This window comes from Hyperolius riggenbachi, chromosome 1 (assembly GCF_040937935.1).
Source record: "Hyperolius riggenbachi isolate aHypRig1 chromosome 1, aHypRig1.pri, whole genome shotgun sequence".
Taxonomy (NCBI): Eukaryota; Metazoa; Chordata; class Amphibia; order Anura; family Hyperoliidae; genus Hyperolius; species Hyperolius riggenbachi.
The window spans coordinates 363,190,718-363,212,702 of record NC_090646.1 but is presented as its reverse complement, the minus strand read 5'-3'; the positions used below and the strand labels follow the sequence as shown (position 1 = coordinate 363,212,702).

At 38.9% G+C, this 21,985-nt stretch overlaps 1 protein-coding gene across 2 annotated transcripts in view; it reads right to left on the bottom strand.

Annotated features, from left to right (window-relative positions):
• RNF38 (ring finger protein 38) overlaps window positions 1-21,985 on the bottom strand; it is a 327,125-nt gene that overhangs the window by 113,294 nt on the left and 191,846 nt on the right. For both annotated transcript variants that reach the window (XM_068234238.1, XM_068234239.1), the window contains exon 2: window positions 16,242-16,312. In XM_068234238.1, the coding sequence (XP_068090339.1) occupies window positions 16,242-16,312 (71 nt within the window). The remainder of the gene's footprint in view (window positions 1-16,241; window positions 16,313-21,985) is intronic.

Below are 21,985 nucleotides of genomic sequence, written 5' to 3'. Positions count from 1 at the left end.
CTGCTGTAAGTAAGCCTGACAAGAATGAAGGCTTGTGGAATCCTATCACCATCTACAAAATGTCTTCTACAATGTAAAGTCAACACTGTCTTTAAATTCTCAGTACAGCTTGAAGGTTGAGCTTCTCACTGAGTCATAAAGATGTTTTTACACGCACATCTAAAAAGGGCATCATGGATAGCTGGAAATTACAGATATTCTACTATTGTTATCATTATTATTTCGTACTTATATAGTGCCGACATTTTCTGCAGCACTTTACAGAGTATATACATGTATTTTTTTGTCATTGACAGTCCCTTATGCTTGGCATACACGGAATAGATTATGCCCCAGATCGATCCCGGCGCATCCCCGCTCGTCCCCGCCGGCGCCTGGATTGATCCCTGCTCGTCCCCACGGGCACTCCTTATCTTCCGCTCGTTTTCTGCCCGCGGGTATCGAGCGGAGAATCGAGCGCCTCACGGATCAGACCTGTCGGAAATTATCAATCGAGCCATCAGGGGCTCGATTGATAAGAAAGAAACTAACCGTGTATTCCCAGCATTAGAGGAGCTCACAATCTAATCCCTACTATAGTCATATGTCTATCCATGTATTGTATTCTAGGGCCAATTTAGGTGGAAGCCAATTAACTTATCTGTATGTTTTTGGGGTGTGGGAGTAAACTGGAGTGCCTGGAGGAAACCCACGCAAACATACAAACTCCATGCAGATAGTTCCCTGGCTCGAATTCGAACTGGGGACCGAATGCTGCTGTTATAACCAGGTTTGCTTAGGGAACACCACAATGGCAGAGAAACACAAGACAGGATTTGAAAAAGTTTAAACACATGTTTATTATAGAGTGAACCAGTGAAGTAAGCACAGCAATGCAGACAAATAGCAAAATGCCAAGCCACCGCATTCATAAGCCCAACCACCCCAGCCTATCTATCTATCTATCTATCTATCTATCTATCTATCTATCTATCTATCTATCTAATGCAATATATACAATAATATAGAGGGTACACAGGACCAAATCAGCAAACAATAATCATAGTCAAACAAGCCAAGTTCAGCTAGGACAGATAGGTACAGACAGGATAACAGGAGATCAAGGATCAGACCACAAGAGTCAGGAGACAGGAGAGGCCAGGCAGCTTCTCAGGGCAAGGGAACGGAAGTTCTGGCACCTGCTGCAAGCCAAAGCAGTCCTTATATGTCTTATTGCCTGCTAAAACAAAATCACAGAGGTAACAGAAGGGTGGTGACCTCTGCTGGTGGAAGAGAGTCCATACGCATGGTTTCTTGCGCCATCTGCAGGTGAGGTCAGGAATAAAAACATCAAAGCCACCTGCTGGTGGCTGGTGAAATAACTGAAAAGTCATGCATTTGCTGCCACCAGCAGGAAGAAAAAGACATAGTTCCTGACAGCTACAAGGCGAGAATGCTATCCAGTATGCCACCATGCTGCCCTCCCTAGCTCTAGATAATTCCAATAATAAAATATTGGTACTTTTACCAATATTTTACTGTTGCCTAACCTGACACTATTCTCACTTGAACCCTCCATCTTCTGATGCCTAACTTTAACCACCTCCTGCGCCACAATCTCTGCCAAAATAAGTGCCACCATCGCCGCTTAAAACTCTCTTCACCTATATTTGATCTGCCTAATTACAATAATTATCAGGAGCCAGTGACACCCAAATTACCTCCTGGGCACCAGCATAGCCACAATTAACACTGAAGTCTATAAGGCTGCTGGCACCCAAATTGCTTGCGCCCCAATACAACCTGTGAAATCATAGCACATAACATTGCCTTCATATTAACCTCCCTGGCGTTCAATTTCCCCAGGATTTGCAAAAAGTGATCCAATTAATTTTCATAACTTTTTTTTCCCTGTAACTTGCCAAAATGTGTCAAGCAAGGGTCCAGTATACAGTGCAGGAGAGTATTAGCGTGTATGCACGTCAATACTGTTCACACCATGTTTTGAATTGACGTGTATAACCGTCAATACCACCAGGGAGGTTAATATCTGCATACACTCAGGTCCCCCTACAATATAATACAACTGTTATGAATTAACTAATGCTGCCTAATGCACTGGTCTGTCTTGGTTATGGGCCTTTTATACCTTACCTTCATGTAGTGTCTGTGTGCTTCATCATTGCCCGCCCTGTGGTAAGTCTGACTGCATTGCCTTTTTTGTCACAGAATTGCCACTGTTATATGCGTAGCTGATATTGTTGGTGTTCTGTTGACCACTCTTTTTAAATTATTTACTTATTTATTTATCTAGGGTTATAGTGTATCACTAGGACTTTGCACTTTTTTGATGTAGTGTGCTTTTTGTAGTGTACATGATATATCTTTGTACATGGAGGAGAATATAGACTTTGTATTATTATGTCCTAGAGATATGGATCTCTTATTGGTTAGTTCCCCAGTGCCATTACACTGGGACTACTCGTAGTAGATTAATACATTTTTGATGAGCTCGTAAAGGCTATTATTAATTACATATGTTGATGTTTTAAACATTTTATGTGGCGATATATGATGTTTATCCTATTGGTATAATAAAATTGATATGCTTATTTTTCCTATATTAATATGGGTATGTTCATTTTTTAGAGGATTTCCTTGTTTCTTTTTCTATATTTAACATTCATGTGATAAAATAGACCCATTTGTACATCCTAAAATCCAGAGGTCTTAAGAATATGGCTCACTGATCCTTTTTTAAAAGCACCTGAAGCTTATTTAATACTGTAATTCTCTGTATGTAACCTGCAGACCAGCACAGCAACATTGTGCTCTGTCTGATTATGCTGCTGAAATAGCAGCATTCGCAGCTCTGTGCCACCAATGAACACTAACAAGGCATTATGTTGTTTGCTGTAAAACTCTGCCTATGCTGTGCTATTTGGAGTAACACTGCTAAATGATGTTATTTGGGGGGACACTTTAGCTACATAGTATACTTAGGTGTAATTAGCAGACAGTTGTTTTTAATATCTCCATTATACACATAGTCTGGGCTCTCTACAGTCTCAAAAGCTGTGAACCTGCGCTTTGTTTAACCACTTCGCATCCAGACCTGTTTCCCCCTTATAGACCAGAGGAGTTTTGACATTTTGGCTATGCCCTTATTTAATCAGCAATAACATAATCCCTACTTATGACACCTGAATTAAATATATATATCTTTTTTTTAGGCTTACTAGGATTTCATTGAATGAAATTTTTTCCTCCAACAATTTTGTCTTTCTATGCATTTTAATAGGAAAAAGAGGAAAAAATAGAAAAAAACACATTATTTCTCAGTTTTACCAATTCCAGTTTAAAAATAAAAAGCGTGTAGATAAAAAACACACATTTTGTTTGGCTATTTCTTAGTGTTTATTACTGTACATAGGATGTCTGAACCAAAAAGGGTTAATTGGCGCGCTCCACCCCTAACATACAGCCTATAATCCCCAACTGTAGGCTTGCTGCATAAGTGCAGATGTCACATTAACATTCATATAATTAAACAATACAATTAGACCATGCGCTGCCTTACAGTCCACTAGATATTGTCCACTGAATATGGCTGTGAACAGACTTATACCGTCCAATCTTCGGCTCCAATGCACCTCAAAAAAATAAAAATATAAAAAGGATCATCGCATAAACTGAAATGTTAAAGGGATCTTCCACCATATATTCCCTGTGTGGTGTGTTACAAATTCACCGCTTTGCCGTGTTCCACCACCACTAGGGACCACTCTCACCTTCTGATATGGCTGCCCAGACCCACAGACAGCTCACTCAGCTCAAATCCTCCAACCACATAGGCTTTACGATCCTTTGCACCATACAATGATCCTCATACACATAGGATAAAAATCAAAAACAACCAATCATAGCGTAGACTGTTTTTAAACCACCTTCTGGGGGGGAACACCACTTCCAGGTATGTCACTGTGCGTTTTATGGTGGTCACCACAATAGCAATCGTGCACCCAGCACCTGTATGGACCGTGCTCATCTAATCTCTCGGCTGCCCCAATCACAGACAGCTTCAACAGCATATGTGCACGATCCTGTCTATCACAATGGATCCCCCTCCTGGCGTTCTGTGTCCCCCACCACCAGCCAGAAAAACAGCCCACTGCAACTGGATAAGCTCATATAGTGTACAACCTTTAATTAAGATCAATGTTAAAACATAGCGCTACTCACAAACATCCAAAAAGTCAGGCATGTAATAAAATTCCGAGGACGTCTCCTCTAAGCACTGTAACACCTCCTGCCCGTCTGGCCATGGTACATAAATTACGTTCCTGTCAATTTATGGTGAAGATATTTGATTCTGAAATAATGCTACACTGTGTATTTTTCACTATGAACTGAGAAAATAAAATTTTTAATGGTAAAAATCAATCTTATTGGCTCAGGAAACATATATTCGCTTTCACCAATTAGTGCTGCAGCAGATAGTGCCGGAGGTTTTGCACAGGAGCAAGCCCAATCGTGCACAGCTGTGCTTCAGCTACATGACTTATATCTACGTCCTTGTGGCTTAGATGAAGTCACAGAGGACGTAGATATACTGTAGTGGTGGAAAAATGGTTAAGACCTCTTTTACCCTTCGGGCGGTACATCTCAGAAAACTGGCACAACACAGAAGTAGTGATAGTCCTATGGGGCTATCACATTGAACGTGGTGCATCACAGTGTGGCGAGTCCCTGGTGTTTTTTTTTTTTTGTTGTTGCACCGTGATTTCAGCGTGCATTGCAACTTTTTAGCTGCAGTACGATCGTCCACATTCAAACCACATCAAATGTAAAAGCAGTCTGGAAGTTTGAGAATCCCTACATTACTTACTGACATCATTCAGTGTTAATACATATATTTTACCTGATAAAAAACGTTCCATTTTTGGAGCACTGTTGTTTGACAGCCCATTGCAATCTCTATTGATAGGTGTATCAGCTTCATGGTTGTTTCATCCAGTGTATACCGAGGCTTATAAATATATGCTACTTGGCAGCATGTACAACCATGACAAATTGACCTTAGTTCTCACAGAATTTATTTGCAGCGCTAAGTTCCGTGGACAATATACAGGATATTATGTCTCTAGGCAGGGGAAGATTCTGATAAGCATCACCATGTGCTAGAATATTGTTATCAGCAGCAGAACAGAAGGTCACAATTCCAAAATGATGGATATAGCAGTTTAAAGGTGCCATATGGTTTGAGCATTTCAATTCACTTTCCAAATGTTCATGTGTAGGTTACAAACATTGAGTGCATTTCCCATGTCTTTCATTGTTCATCCTCTGAGCACATTAAAAAATATCCTCCCCCAACCTTTCTTACCTCTCTCACCTGTACTGATCTAAGAATAGATAAATATGCCTCAAGCACCTGCAACTAAATCCAGAACTAATAGCCACATGACTCCAGTCTGCTACAGCCTGCAGTTCTGGTTCAGGGAATGTTCCTCAGGTTCGTGTATAACTCCTACATTACTACCTCTACTACTGAACCAAACACTAGGTTCTGGTAAACTGAAATATGGGAGAACTAAAGAATGTGTTAAATAAGAATCCCATTGTTATAGCAATTATCTCCTAATTATAATCGGCTTTGAAATATTGCTGAAAACAACCCTTCAGCTACTGAAAACACCCCAGCTGAAGGATTACTATGTACAATAGCCTGTCCATCGTAGCACATTCGGAATTCACTATGTGATTTCTGGTCATCACTGTGCTTCTGGTGAAGGCAGCATCATGCTGCTTTTCCAACAATTGCAAAACATTGCAATTGTTGGAACAAAAATGTAATGAAAATGTTTATAAAACATCCCTGTACGCTCAAAGAAGCATTCTATTATTGTTTATCTATTAACATAAACAGTGTAGCCCTCCCCCACCCTAACTCAAAACATCAACAAATATTCACCATGTATGTTGGGCGGTCAGGGGGAATTACCAAACATGGGGCTTCCACTTCCCCCCATAATGTACTCTTATTCCAACGTTAATGACCCTTGTGGGTGGGAAGGTGGGGGATATGGTGGTGGTTGGGGGAGATTATGGTGTTATCTGGTCAACCCTATAATAACTGGGTGACCAAACAGCCTCAGATAAATAGGAAAGGGGGGTTTTCATCAGTAGACCTCTCGCCTTTTTACTAAAAAGAGTTCAATTGGAGTCAATAAACTGCATGAGTGCTATAGTATGTAATTTTTTTCTCTCTGCAAACTATCGATACACCACCAATAGCCGTGCTAAGCTAATTGACTTCCCCCTAAATTGGCCCTAGAATACGATACATACACTACACCATACATACATAGACATATGGCTATGGTAGGGCTTAGATTGTGAGCACTTCTGAGGGACAGTAAAGTGACAAGACAATATACTCTTTACATCGCTGCGGAAGATTTTGGTGCTATATAAATACTAATTTATAATAATAAGATGGAGCCGGGGTAATATCTTTATCTGCAGCATGTGGCCCACTTCTGCTCACAAGAGTCTCCTGCATAGCCGCCAGCTGGGGTTATCTGAATTGTGCGGCTCCAGGGTGCTGTCGGCTCACCTCCTACTACTGTATTAGCGTATTGCTAGTGGATCAGTTGTAGGAATCTTCTTTGCTACAACTCTATTGACTATAAAACTGATATTTAACCTGGAGATAATCAAGTCCACAATCAGGCGCTGCTCAAGACTCTTGTGCTGAGTGACTATTGTTCACACTCTGGTCATACATTGAAAAATTGGGAGCAAAACCCGAGCATCCTCATCAGTAACTACAGAATATAAGTAACTATTTACAACATTATCAACCATGATTGCGGATTTGCACAGTTTACAACTTGCATAAAATTTGCATAAATATTTTGCGGAAACATGCAAAATGAAAGTGTTTTTTTACAGTTTTTATGCAATATTTTTCTGCACACTTTGATGTACTACTTGATATGCAGTATTTTTTTAGAGGGGTACTTTGTGTTTATTACATTCATTTTAGTGCTATTTGGTCCTTGTCAGCTCCCCTGTCATATGTAAGTGTTTTTTTTGTTTTTTTTTAACAGGATTCACTTCTTTGTTATAAATATATATTACAGTTTGAGTAATGATAAAGTGTTTTCCACGCGTTGCGGCATTAGTTTTATGCTCTCTATATCTCTCCCTTTATACAATATACTTTACTGAGAAGCACATGGTATTTATCTTTTTATTACCATTCTTGTTTATTTATCTTTTCAAAACATTCTTGTTTTGAATAGATGTCACCTGAAATGATCACAACTGATGGCTTCAGGTCACAAATGTCTCATGTGAATATTGATAATGTAATGTTTTTCCAAAATTTTCAAGTATGCTCTTTATATGTCATGTATTCAGTTTGCTTCTTTTTATTTTTAAAGTTACACTTAAGTCAAACAAAAAAAATGAGTTTTACTCACCTGGGGCTTCCAATAGCCCGCTGCAGCTGTCCGGTGCCCTCGCCATCTCCCTCCGATCCTCCTGGCCCCGCCGGCAGCCACTTCCTGTTTCGGTGACAGGAGCTGACAGGCTGGGGACGCGAGTGATTCTTCGCGTTCCTGGCCACAATAGCGCCATCTATGCTGCTATAGCATATATCATATACCATATAGCAGCATAGAGGGTGCTAATGTGTCTGGGAACGCAAAGAATCACTCGCGTCCCCAGCCTGTCAGCTCCTGTCACCGAAACAGGAAGTGGCTGCTGGCGGGGCCAGAAGGATCGGAGGGAGACGGCGAGGGTACCGGACAGCTGCAGGGGGCTATTGGAAGCCCTAGGTGAGTAAAACTCATTTTTTTTGTTTGACTTAAGTGTCCCTTTAACTACGGTACATGCCCTTCTACAGCAAACATTATATACTTGCTGTTATTGCAGTTCAGAAATGGAACAAACTAACTAGGGAATAGAGTCTCAAAAGAATGTGATATGTGAAAGTACTGGTACTTGTTATTTCTTCTTTATTATAGGCAACTGCTAAGCTTCAGACTTGTGTAATGTTGTACTGGATCTCTTTTAACCCCCACACAAATGACACTGCCCAGTAAATCTCACCTTTATATAATAGGTTCACAGTTTCCTGCATGAGAAGCCTTATCAGATTTTTCCAAGATATTTTGGTAGATTCAGCAGCTGGCTTAATTGCAACGCCATTGGGGAGAAATTTAGGAAATGATGGTCCAACAACATGCTCCCATGGAATTACTGGTATGTTTTATTTGTGTTTAGTATGAAGAGTACATTTTTTTAAACTTTGTTTTCTTAATAAGACCATATAATTTTTTTTGCAAAAAAAAAAAAAGAAAGAAAGAAAGAAAGAAAAAACAAACAGTTCTGGAGCCTCACATTGTGGTTTGGCTGGTATAGTTTTGTCATTAGATTAAAGTCTTTCCTTTAACCACTTGACGACCACAGTGCTAACCCCCCCTAAAGACCAGGCCATTTTTTGCAGTACTGGGCTGTGCAGGCTTTTCAGCCTCCTGCACAGCCCAGCTATGGAGCCCAACGATCAGACTCACCTCCTTTTTTTGTCCCTAAGGGGACATGCCGCCAGAGGCATCCCATCGCTGCAGCCATTTGTTTATTTTTTCCCAGCCTCTATGAAGCTCTCTCTACCTCTCTCCCTCCCTCCTCCCTCCCCTTCCCTCCTCCCCTCCGTCATCAGAATTGGAACAGGACGGCGATCCGTCCTGTTCCGCATCTCATAGGCATCAGCCTATGAGAGGACGGTGCTCCCCTGCCAATCAGAGGCCGGGGATCGCCGATCTCGTACAGCGCTGCTGGGGACCGCAGCACCGTACAGTTGTAAACAAAGGTGATTTCTTTCCTCTTTCGCTTACAAACAGCCTGCTAGCCGCGAAATGGCAGGGAACAATCACGCAAGCCCGCGGCTGTTCCCTGTGAAACTGCCGCCCATTGGCGTGAGGCGGTCTTCAAGTAGTTAAGTCAAGTTTGTCTGAAGTATATAATAATGCCTGGTACACACTATGCAATTTCCCACCAGATCCACAGGTCGAACTGATAATTTCTAACAGGCCTGATCAGATTCCCAATCATTATTCTGATCGATTTTGTACAGAAGTAAGCAGACAATTGATCAGAAAAACAATTAGAAATCTGATCAAACCTGTCGGAAATCATTGATTCGGCCCATCGATCTGATGGGAAATTGCATGGTATGTACCGGGCATAACATTAGAACAGCCTAGTTTCTCTTACGCAGAGCACAGAAAAGGCACTTTTATGCATAGCAGGATGCAAGATAAAACAGAAATATAATCTTTAATAACATTACATACGATATAACCTGAGTAGCAAAGCTAAAGCTCACTTTAAAGGAAATCTTGTTTTTTTCAGGTGTCCTTTCCTAATAAAATTTTAGAAAGCTGGACACATAGATAAAGAGAGCCAACAACAGGTACTTTTCTTTGCTGTCGTATACAAAAGTAATATAAGTAAACTTAAAAAAAGAGTGCCAAAAAGTCCATGTCTTTTTCTCTAGGGTGCTGAGACACCCCTGCTACTCTACAAACCTGTAACTCACTGAGGCTATTCAGGGTCCACAGCACAAGTACATTACTTTAAATAGCCATCAGCGCAGATAGGTAAGTAAGTGTAGTATATTGCCCAGCCATTTGTTTTATTGTTGTAGATTTAATAAACTGTAGCTTGAAACTTGCACAGCACACATACTGCTACATGAAACAGAGTTATTTCAAAATTTCATGTTCCCTTTTCACCACTGGGATACCAGTCACAAATATTGTTTCAGGGCATGCAAAAGGAAAACGCAGCAGTACGTTGTGCTAAGATTTTACGTATGTTTAATACATGCATCATTTTAAAATAAATGTTTAGCAGCTTTATAGTATATTTAAAATATTTATAATTTTCCTATACAGTGTATTCAGTAAAGAAAGCTTAGCTTCTGTGAATATTTGTGTCTCTCGGTACTGCAAGCAAGTGCAGTAAGTAAATTGATTGCAAGATAGAAATATAATCAAAGAAAAGATGAGGCATTGCCAGAGAAGGCAGTTGCCTTGGGCATAGTGGGGTTTAACAAAGCAGCACCAACCTTAATTAAACTGGATGTCCCTTGTGGTAGATGCCTCTTCTTTATAAGTCTATGGCTGCCAATGTATTAGTGCTCCATGCCATTTGTTGGATATTACACATAGATCTATTCGATAGGGAATATCAGGTAATATTACTTCATTTTCACAGTGGAAGTAGGGAAGGTTCTCTTCCACCAGTTTAAAGGTAATGTCTAGAGTAGTATATTTGTATTAGGTTTAGTTTTAAAGCAGGAGGCACAGCCATACTATCCCAGGAAAAAAACAAATATATAAGTAGATAAATACTTGTTCTACTTACATAACATGTATTATTGTACTGTCCACGTTTTGAGTTCAGTGAACTTTATATAGTAAATAAAGAGAAAAGTGTTCCTAGCATATTTCACTTTTATTCCCTCTGACTGAAGCCATTTCCTTCCTTACTCTTTTTTTTTTCCTCCTAGACACCGCACTGTCATATCTAGCTTGCTTTGTAAACACATGTGAGCACAGCATAGATGTGTTACAGCAGCTTCACATTGAACTAACCTCAGCCAATCAGTAAGGAGCAAGAATGTGGGAGGGGTGATGATAAGCTTCCTTATTGTTGACAATGTTCCAAATAGAGCCAGGCTGGCTGAGATAGGATTTATTACAGCAGAAACATTTCTGATTAGAGTGCTTGCAATGCAGGGTAAGGTTGCAGGCTGTATAATAAACACAGAGCAGTGGGTAAATGGAATTTGAATTTATGGCTGACAATCCCACTTTAAAAAATAAAGTGTTAGTGTACTTATACGTAAATGTGCTTAAAATTGGAGCAATAATGGAATATACCTACGTTATAAATTTTTGCCACTGTTTAAAGAATACATTTCACACTGCAAGTGACATGTCAGTATTCTTAAAGCACTAATTCAGTTTCCATTTCTCAAAAAAGCAATTATAAATAATGTGCATTACAAATTATATTTAAAAAAATGTTTATATTTTCAAGGGATAAAACTTAGGGCTTCATGCTTTAGCTGCCAGACTTGACCCATCCAGGTTTAACAGCTTGCAGCCTCTTCTCTCATTGTTTCCCCCTTTCTTCCCATAAAGCCCCCTGTGAGTCACATGGTAGTTACAAACATGATCTGAGCACTAGTGCCAACTCACTAGTTGTGACTTACATCCTATCCATTGCTACGCTAGCTGCCAGTCACTAGGTTTAGTGAGACTGCAATGGGCATTGCAGTTGTCTTTGCTTCTCCAGGAAATAGCATCATTGCCAGGGCCACATGAGCCTACTGCTTAATTCATTTCTGGGGAAGAGGGGGAAGTAGATGTTGTGCAAGCTACGTGCAGAATGTTGGCAGTGTGGATCTGCCCACCACTATTAAGAACCTGAATCCTGAGCTTTGGATTCTTATTTCACAAAACTGAAATATTTGTTCAATATCATTTTAAGCTTACTGTATGTTTTTAATGATGGCATTTTTTATGAAATTCCATTCTAAAACTCAAACTTGAATTAGGAGTATGATGATACTAGCATATCGCCACCACTATGTACAATGTTCCATGTTACTATGTGCCTATGCAGACAGTAACTACACTGTTATTCTACATGTTTTATAAGTACTCCTCCTCTCTGGTTGTAAATTGTACCTCTGCACTATTTACCATCCCTCTGCAAATGTTATAAGCAGTTCAGCAACTCATTTCACTAAAGTTAATGATGAGAGTGACATGCATATATTTTAAAGGACCACTATCATAAAAAATAGAATTTAAAATACTGTACATGTAAGCACATATAAATACAAAGTATGTTTCTTCCAGAGTAAAATGATCTATAAATTACTTTTCTCCTATGTAGCTGTTACTTACAGCAGGTAGTAGAAGTCTGACAAATTTTAGATTGGTCCATCTCTTTGTGGGGGATTTTCAGTATTTCATTTATTCTTTACAAAATCACTTCCTGGAAAGGATCTATGCAAAGATGCAGCCCCACTGCCCCTACCTGTTTTCACACTATTTGGACAGTTATACTGAATAATTGGCATTCACTAAGTGCTTTTTGATAATAAAGAAAACACTGAGTAATCCAAAACCTGTCAGATTTTTATCATAAGAGAACAGAGGCGCCAGCAGGATAAAAGGCAATACAAATTTTAAAATTTGCTGGCAGGCAGTGGTGGACTTACCTCCGGAAAGCAGACTCAAAATACTGTCTGAATTAAACAAATATATTTTTTATTGGTACCCCAAAAGATGCAACGCGTTTCACAGGCACAGCCCGCTTCATCAGGCAATAAGATAGGGGACAAACAGTATCTCGTCAGTAGCACGAATAGCATCTCTTTCCAATACATACTACACTATAATGGGCTCTCTGTGTTTCTTATTTATCTGTCAGATTTTTAATACCTTCTGTAAATGACAGCAGCATAGGAATAAAGGTAATTTATAACTCATTTTACTCCGGAAGAAACATTCTTCTTATTTATATGTATTTACATATATTTTGAATTTTACATTTTTTTAATAGTGGTCCTTTAAAAACAAGGTTTAATTAGTAATTAAAGTACATTGCATTATGGAACAGTATTGATGAGCGAATATGGCCATTTTTGTTTCAGCATAATTTTCTTGAAAATGTCCCATTCACACAAATCAAAATATCTGTAAAAGTATATGGGCACGTACTAAAGTCTATTACCATGAGAAAATACTTTTTTTTATACAGATAAGCATATGTTTAAAAAATGTATGTACATGCATCCAAAAATTCATGTTCACCAAATCCATTGAAGTCTACAGGATCTTCTCAAAAAATTAGCATATTGTGATAAAGTTCATTATTTTCTGTAATGTACTGATAAACATTAGACTTTCATATATTTTAGATTCAAATACACACAACTGAAGTAGTTCAAGCCTTTTATTGTTTTTCTTATTGATGATTTTGGCATACAGCTCATGAAAACCCAAAATTCCTATCTCAAAAAATTAGCATATTTCATCCGACCAATAAAAGAAAAGTGTTTTTAAAACAAAAAAAGTCAACCTTCAAATAATTATGTTCAGTTATGCACTCAATACTTGGTCGGGAATCCTTTTGCAGAAATGACTGCTTCAATGCGGCGTGGCATGGAGGCAATCAGCCTGTGGCACTGCTCAGGTGTTTTGGAGGCCCAGGATGCTTCGATAGCGGCCTTAAGCTCACCCAGAGTGTTGGGTCTTGCGTCTCTCAACTTTCTCTTCACAATATCCCACAGATTCTCTATGGGGTTCAGGTCAGGAGAGTTGGCAGGCCAATTGAGCACAGTAATACCATGGTCAGTAAATCATTTAACAGTGCTTTTGGCACTGTGAGCAGGTGCCAGGTCGTGCTGAAAAATGAAATCTTCATCTCCATAAAGCTTTTCAGCAGATGGAAGCATGAATCCACTTTTGAACCAGAAACAGCGGCAGAAGCGCCTGTCCTGGGCTACAGAGAAGCAGCACTGGACTGTTGCTCAGTGGTCCAAAGTACTTTTTTCGGATGAAAGCAACTTTTACATGTCATTCGGAAATCAAGGTGCCAGAGTCTGGAGGAAGACTGGGGAGAGGGAAATGCCAAAATGCATGAAGTCCAGTGTCAAGTACCCACAGTCAGTGATGGTCTGGGGTGCCATGTCAGCTGCTGGTGTTGGTCCACTATGTTTTATCAAGGGCAGGGTCAATGCAGCTAGCTATCAGGAGATTTTGGAGCACTTCATGCTTCCATCTGCTGAAAAGCTTTATGGAGATTAATATTTCATTTTCCAGCATGACCTGGCACCTGCTCACAGTGCCAAAACCACTGGTAAATGGTTTACTGACCATGGTATTACTGTGCTCAATTGGCCTGCCAACTCTCCTGACCTGAACCCCATAGAGAATCTGTAGGATATTGTGAAGAGAAAGTTGAGAGACGCAAGACCCAACACTTTGGATGAGCTCTAGGCCGCTATCGAAGCATCCTGGGCCTCCATAACACCTGAGGAGTGCCACAGGCTGATTGCCTCCATGCCACGCCGCATTGAAGCAGTCATTTCTGCAAAAGGATTCCCGACCAAGTATTGAGTGCATAACTGAACATAATTATTTAAAGGTTGACATTTTTGTTTTAAAAACCCTTTTCTTTTATTGGTCGGATGAAATATGCTAATTTTTTGAGATAGGAAATTCGGGTTTTAATGAGCTGTATGCCAAAATCATCAAAATTAAAAAAAATAAAAGGCTTGAACTACTTCAGTTGTGTGTATTTGAATCTAAAATATATGAAAGTGTAATGTTTATCAGTACATTACATACATTACAGAAAATAATGAACTTTATCACAATATGCTAATTTTTTGAGAAGATCCTGTATGGGCATGACAAAACACATTTTCCAGAAAGTTCTTATTTTTGGGTTTTGTGAAAAATTCTGTATATTGCAAACATTTCATTATATTTTCACCAAAAAAACTTTGGGCGAAAATTTGAGCTTAGCCCTATTGAGCAGAGCACACTCAAACATAAGAATTGGAGTATTATTTTTTATATTACAAATCCAAAGATATATTTTAAAACCAGATATATTTTACAACCGTTAAACACTAAGCACAGTACAGGAAAATCGACCAGAATTATAGGCTAACATACGCTAAAAAGTAGAAAAATGAGATCTGAGAGAACAAGACACATCTCCAATGGCACCATCTCCCTACCACCAGTTATTCTGGCAAACCACTACTATAAATTGTGTGCGGCATAATGTACACATGAGTTTAAGATAATTACCACGCCTTTTATAGGGTCCAAATGACAAGACATATCCTTGACTGAAAACAAATATCCACAATATACTGTAATCAGCGATGAGCCAACATTTTCACAAAAGTGCAAATTTCCTTTCAACCAACATGAAAATTTGTCATCATGATCTATAAAGTTGTAACAGTTAATTAGATTTGGGAACTGCTGATCAAGTACGTTTAATGGGTTTTTAAAAATTAGCTGCAGGTGAATTGATTGGCAGTTCTTAAATTGGATTAGCCTGCGCAAATGTATAGATCCACCAATATAATCTTCCAGGCCCTTAGGCTCATTGCTAGTAATAAGCAACTCTTACTCAACAAGACCTGTTCACCTGCTCGTAATTAATGAGGTGTCCTATATATATATATATATATATATATATATATATATATATATATATATATATATATATATATACAGTCACCCTTATATTACTGCCACGCAAAAGAGAAAAGTTTCAACTTTTTTTTTTTACATTCATGTTTAAGTTTCAAACATTTTATACCTTAATACAAACATAATATCTATAAACAGTGACAGATGTTGCACTACAACACTCAACGTAGTGAGGTTTATCTATTGCAAATAGAGAGCACAGGACAACACTAAAGAATATAAGCTGGACTGAATTTTTTGAAACATAGCCAGTTAGGCAATAAACATTTCTAAGCATATCAAAGAACTTTTTGTTCATAAACTCAGAACATCCTTGATTTATTAACAAATGTTTACTATTTTCTAACCTCTTGCTCTGATGTGGCACAGGAGAGGGTTTTAAAACTATTACTACAGAAAACAATTTCTTATTAGAAAATCACATCCATTCTTGCTTGTGCTGGGTCTCCTATCCTGGTTGGCCAATGGCAAATTCCTTATAGAAGCATAAGTCCACACAACCTTTTTGCCACCTAACAGACAATCCCATTAAAAAACCCCACCATGGTTTGCTGAGGCACTTATGTTTTGCAGTTTTCTCCAAGTTTAGTAGTTCTAACTGAACGCTAGTGAGAAAAGTAGTTTTCCTTTCATTTTTACTTGTCTGTTTTGTGCCTTCTTAACGCTTTGATAATGTATGCTCCTCATGCAGATAAACACACATCAATGGAAATATTAGCCTATATGTAGACACACATTTGAATTTCATGAGAAACATTTTTAATAAAGGTTAAGCTTCCTCCTTAAGGCATTTGAGACTTCCAGCCTGTGCGCTGAGATGTTTAATGCACTTTGTGCCATGTGTTATTGCTTAAGTAATGAGCAATTATTGAAATTCTTTTTAAAGTGTGAAAGGTTGTCATGTTATTTATGAGCTTTTAAGGGCACCCGTACCTTTTCGCTGTCATCGTTGCATATGTGGTCTTGATGTACTGGCTGACACTGAAATGAGGGGCCCAAGTGACCTGCGCAAGAAAACAAGAAGGGAGATATATCATTTCTTACAACAATTCAGTATTTCAACCAGACATATAGCTCTAAATAGTCAGTATATAATGTCATTCTACCAGGTTCCCATACTCAAGCCAAAAAATATTAACCAGGCCAACTATATTCAAAAACATAATTGATTCTTAACCATTTACCGCCATCCTAACGTATTAAAACGTCATGCTTACCGCTATTAACAGCAACATGACGTTTTAATACGTCGCGCATTCCCGCCGCTGCTACCGCCGTGTGTCCGCCGCTACCGCCGCCATTACCGTCGGGATCCCGTGCTGGGCGATTGGGGAAGAGGACCGAACAGTCCTCTACCCAATCGCAGTGCCTGGAGTGAATGGACGTGACCGCGAACAGCGGCTACGTCCATTCACATAAACAGGAAATGTAACAGTTTAATAAAGTGTAAAAAAAAAAAAAAAAAAAAAGTGAACACGTCCTATGAGTGTTCACTAGCGCCATCTTGTGGCCAAAAAGTATATTACACCTACAAAATACATACATTTTCAAGTATATACACATCATTAATAAAATTACACTTCCAACCCTCCCCCCCCAAAAAAACACTTGTAAAAAAAAAAAATCAGCTTAAAAAAAATAAATAAATAGTTGCCTTAGGGACTCAGCTTTTTTTATTCTATATTTTATGGGGGAAAATTAATTTTAATTTATTACATAGGGGCTTGTAATTATGGCCAGAACAAACAGAAAAATAACCACTTATATTTCAAAATAATATACTGTCGCCATACATTGTGGTAGGGACATAATCTAAACGGTTTAATTATCGGGACCACTGGGCAAATAAAACGTGTTTGTTTTATCCACAGGAGAATGTTTAATTTTAAAACTATAAAGGCTGAACACTGAGAAATAATGATTTTTTTTCTTTTTTTTCTGTTTTTCTCATTAAAATGCATTTAGAATAAAAAAATTCTTAGCAAAATGTACTATCCACAGAAAGCCTAATTGGTGGCGAAAAAAACGAGGTATAGATCATTTTCTTGTGATAAGTAGTAATAAAGTTATTAGGGAATAAAAGGGAGGAGCGCTGACAACTGAAAATTGCTCTGGTCCGTTAGGATAAAAACCCTCGGGGGTGAACTGGTTAAAGGTGGAAAGATAAACATGGCATGTCTCTCTGCAATTTTTGCTAAATGAAATACAAAAAAAAAAACCTCAGATCCCTCAAATAAATATTTCATAACCAATCTTTCAGTGATCTTGACTCTGAAGGAGCTTTTCAGTGCAGGGATTAGATGAGTGGCTGGCATAAGTTAGCGTGAAGTTAAGACCCTGATTTATGAAGGTTGGAAGAGCAATGGAAAGCCTGTGTCATACAGCAAACCTGAACTGGATTTTTTAAAACTAAAAACTGTCTGCTATTACTCACTAATGTTTGCACTCCTCACCTGTGTCATATCAGATAGCAGTAAAGACTAAAAATAAGAAAGTGAAACAGCAGTCATGCAATTGCAGTAGCATACACACACACCTGCACTGAGATAATTTCAGGACTACATGGATATAAAGAATTTTAACTGTAGATGCTGCCTGTTACTACAACTACTATTATTTTACTAACCTTTTCACAATCTTTACCATAAAATTACTGTAGTAAAATATTGGTAAATAATGCTGATATTTTACTATCATTAAATCTAACCCTAAGTAATTTCATTGTATTACAGGTAATTTCCTTGAGTTACACAATGACAGTAAAGTGCTTGAATCTTGAATCCCATATGACACAGGTGAGGGTTGTAAACATTAGCAATCTAATAGCAGACAATTTCTAAGAGAATACAGTTCAGGTTTATTGTATCACACTTCACTGCTCTCCACTGTTTCAGGAACCAGAGTCTTCATGTCAAGGTACCCATAGACATTATACTGTGGTAATCTGAAACAGCCAAAATCAGCTGTCCTAGACCATTCTCCTCTCCAAAGATCTTTTGTTTTAAGTGGGATTATAGTCTCAAAAATAACATTTCAGTAACTACTCTTGGGTACATAAAATAACATTTTATGTACCTATAGCATTTCCTGTGTGTAAAAACATTTATGTTCACTGCAGACAGCATTACAGGCTTGCTTATCTCTGTCTAAATGCCAAATGTAATAATTGCTGGCAAGAATCTCTGCATGCATTAAAAAGTAGTGCAAGAAAATTTGGGTGCCCAATTTTGGCTAGAAGAATCTCTGTAATATTTACCGATATTTTATGTTTTAAACGTGTAAATGACTGTAGTAAAATATCAGTGAGTAATACCGATATTTTACTACAATTTAACCTAACATTTTTCTTAAGATGCCCATTAACGGCACAATTTTTTCACTAAATGCGATCTTTCGATGCGATTTTAATGATCAAAACTAATCTGAAGGTAATTATTGATTGTTCACATTTACAGAACGATACTGTCCACAAATTCAATCTTAAAATTCTACTTTCGGTTCAATTTTATCCTATTAAGCAAATGACCAAAGAATTGTTTCTCATCGATTGCCTTCATAAATGGTGAATTTTCTATACAATTCGATCATTCAAATCGCATCAAAAGATCGGATTTGGTGAAAAAATTGTACCGTTAATGAGCACTTTTTACAAAGAACCCTCCCTTAACGTTGCCTAACCTTAACCTCCCCTCCCCCACATCTAACTCTCAAAAACACTTCCCCACGCTTAACCTTAACTGTCTCCTCCCATGCCTAACCTTTATCACCCCATCTTATCTTAACTGACCCCTGCCACCAATCCACTGCTATTACAATTTTAGGACAGTGCCATTATAAATTGTGGCTATACTTTTGAATTTGGGCACCATGCCCCCCTATAAATAGCTCCAAAGTTCACAGTATACCCGCAACATAACCTAGGGTGACACCCAAGTTTCTGCCGGTAGTGGGCATCCAAATTTCCTGCTTCAGAATTGCCTGTGTCTTCACTCTGCCCCTTCTTTTCTGCTGAAGGGACTCAGCTGTTGCCAGGGCGATATGTCTATTCAGCAGAGGGTGGGAGCAGAATCAAGAAGACACAGGCTGAGTGTGTCTTCTGGTTATTACATTTGCCGATTAACCAGAGATAAGCAAGCCTGTACTACTCTCTGTAGTGAAAGTAAACATATTTACACACAGGAAAAATGATTTCACATGTTCTTTTATATATAAGGGTAGTTACTGAAATGTTAGTCATGGGAGTATTATCAGACTTTAATAAGTGACTGTGTTTTCAATTTAGTATCCTTCACTAATACAACCATGACTTGATTACACAGTTAGAAGATTAAATGGAAACTTTTAAGAACAGACATTTTTAACGAGTTTTAAAACAGTATAAACCTTGAGGGAGCTGAAACATTGCCATATAACCAGCAGTGTTACTCTCAGCTGCTACCCAAGGATCTTATAAATATTGCCACCAATAACAACAGAATAAGGAGTGCATCTGAGGTTAAGTACAGTAATAAATATTTGCATACATTATATGCTTATGTTAACCAGTTTTGGCTGGTACACACTGTGAGCACAGCTAGAGAGATTAAAATGGTACACTTGTTAAAGAGGAACTGTAGTGAAAATATCATAAATAATAAAATTGCTTATATTTATAATAAAGGGGGAGAAAGAGGCACATAGGGTATGATAAAGCTGTTTTAAGCAACCAAAATGAAAAAAGTTTAAGGTGGCTTACCTCAATGATGACACATTCAAATAATTTGTAACATACTTTCAATGTGCACTTGGCAATGCATTTCGTGGGTCTCAGCCCACTTCCTCAGGCCGAATATAGTGCCAGAAAAAAATCAAGCCAGCGTTTGATGCGCCTCAAACTCTGGCTTGATTTTCTTCTGGCACTATATTCAGCCTGAGGAAGTGGGCTTAGTTGCTTTTAACATAGTTTTACCATACCCTGGGTGCCTCTTTCTCCCCCTTTGTGTTACCCACCCTCCTTCGGGAGGGGTTGTCTATTTGGCCAGGTTGCCTTACACCACCTTTGCAACCATCTAGAATTTTTTGTACAAGAGAGGGACCACATCCAGCCTGGCTGGTCACTCGAGTGGAGTCGGGTTTGTGTATCTGACATGTTTTTTTATCCCTGACTGGCGCCTCCTACAGCTTTATACGAGTGTGACAGTGTTTGCCTTGTAGTGTGAACTGGCCTAGTACAAAAGAGTGGTGTTTGCAATGTCCTATCTTCATTTAGCTAAAGCTTTGAGGCACTACTTAAAGGGAACCCACGGTGAGAGGGATATGGTGGCTGACATGTTTATTTATTTTTAAATAATGCACATTACCTGGCTGTCCTGCTGATCCTCTGCCTCTAATACTTTAAACTATAGACCCTGAACATGCATGCAGATCAGATGTTTTTGACAAATCTGACAAGATTAGCTGCATGCTTGTTTTAGGTGTGTGATTTAGACCCTACTGACTAGAAAGATCAGCAGGACTGCCAAGTACCTGGTATTGTTCAAAAGGAAATAAATATGGCAGCTTCCACAGGTCTCACACCTCGGGTTCCTTTTAATGCTAGGAATCACTATCTGCGACTAAACAGATCACTGTTGTATAGCTTTACAGAGGTGGAATAGCTTTCACCTATTTACGATGAACTGTATGTCATACAGTGTATGAATGTGTCTGGTACAGTGTAAATTGTATGCTACATGAATAGGAATATTGCCCTACAAATTGTATCACATTTCTTCATTATTTTGCTAATTTCTTGTGCAGTATACATAAGAGGTGAATGTATATTGTGAAAATATTATGGCTCAGAGACTATAACTACAGCAACAAGATGTTTTTGTACCTTCAGGGTTTAATGGTGATGATCAGGTTGTAGCAGACTGATATGTCTCGGTACTCAGTGAAAATGACTATCAATTTCCTCTGACACTCACCCATGGTTGCATTGGGGACTATGTCTGAGGCACAGGCTGAACATTACATTATCTCAGGAATAAATCATGTGTGTAGCACCTCTAAGAACATCTGTTTAACCTCTAAACAAGAACCGAATACATGGAATACTAAGCAAAGAATATACAGTATGTGACCTTTCTTGCAAATGCTATTTGCTGGACATTGATGTAAGACCTGAAACATTATGCTGCCTGACATCTGTGAATGTGCCAGATTTCTATCTCAACACATTTACCTCGTTCTCAACCTTCCCCAACAAGTAAGCACTTTAAATTTTACTTTAACATGGGAAAAGAATGTCCATAGGTGAAAGTTAATGTCATTCACTGATCAACAAAACATTTATTCAAATAGTAAGCACTTAACCACTTCCCGACCGCCGTATGTACAATTTGCGGCCGGGAAGTGCACCCCGCAAGGACCGCCGTATTGACAATTGGCGGCGGTCCTTGTAGGGGCATGGGCGGAGCGATCGCGTCATCAGTGACGCGATCCTCCGCCTCCGCCTGGCGCCGCTCACCCGCCGCAACATCCCGCCGGCCATACGGAAGCGCCGGCGGGATGTTAACCCCGCGATCGCCGCATACAAAGTGTATAATACACTTTGTAATGTTTACAAAGTGTATTATACAGGCTGCCTCCTGCCCTGGTGGTCCCAGTGTCCGAGGGACCACCAGGGCAGGCTGCAGCCACCCTAGTCTGCACCA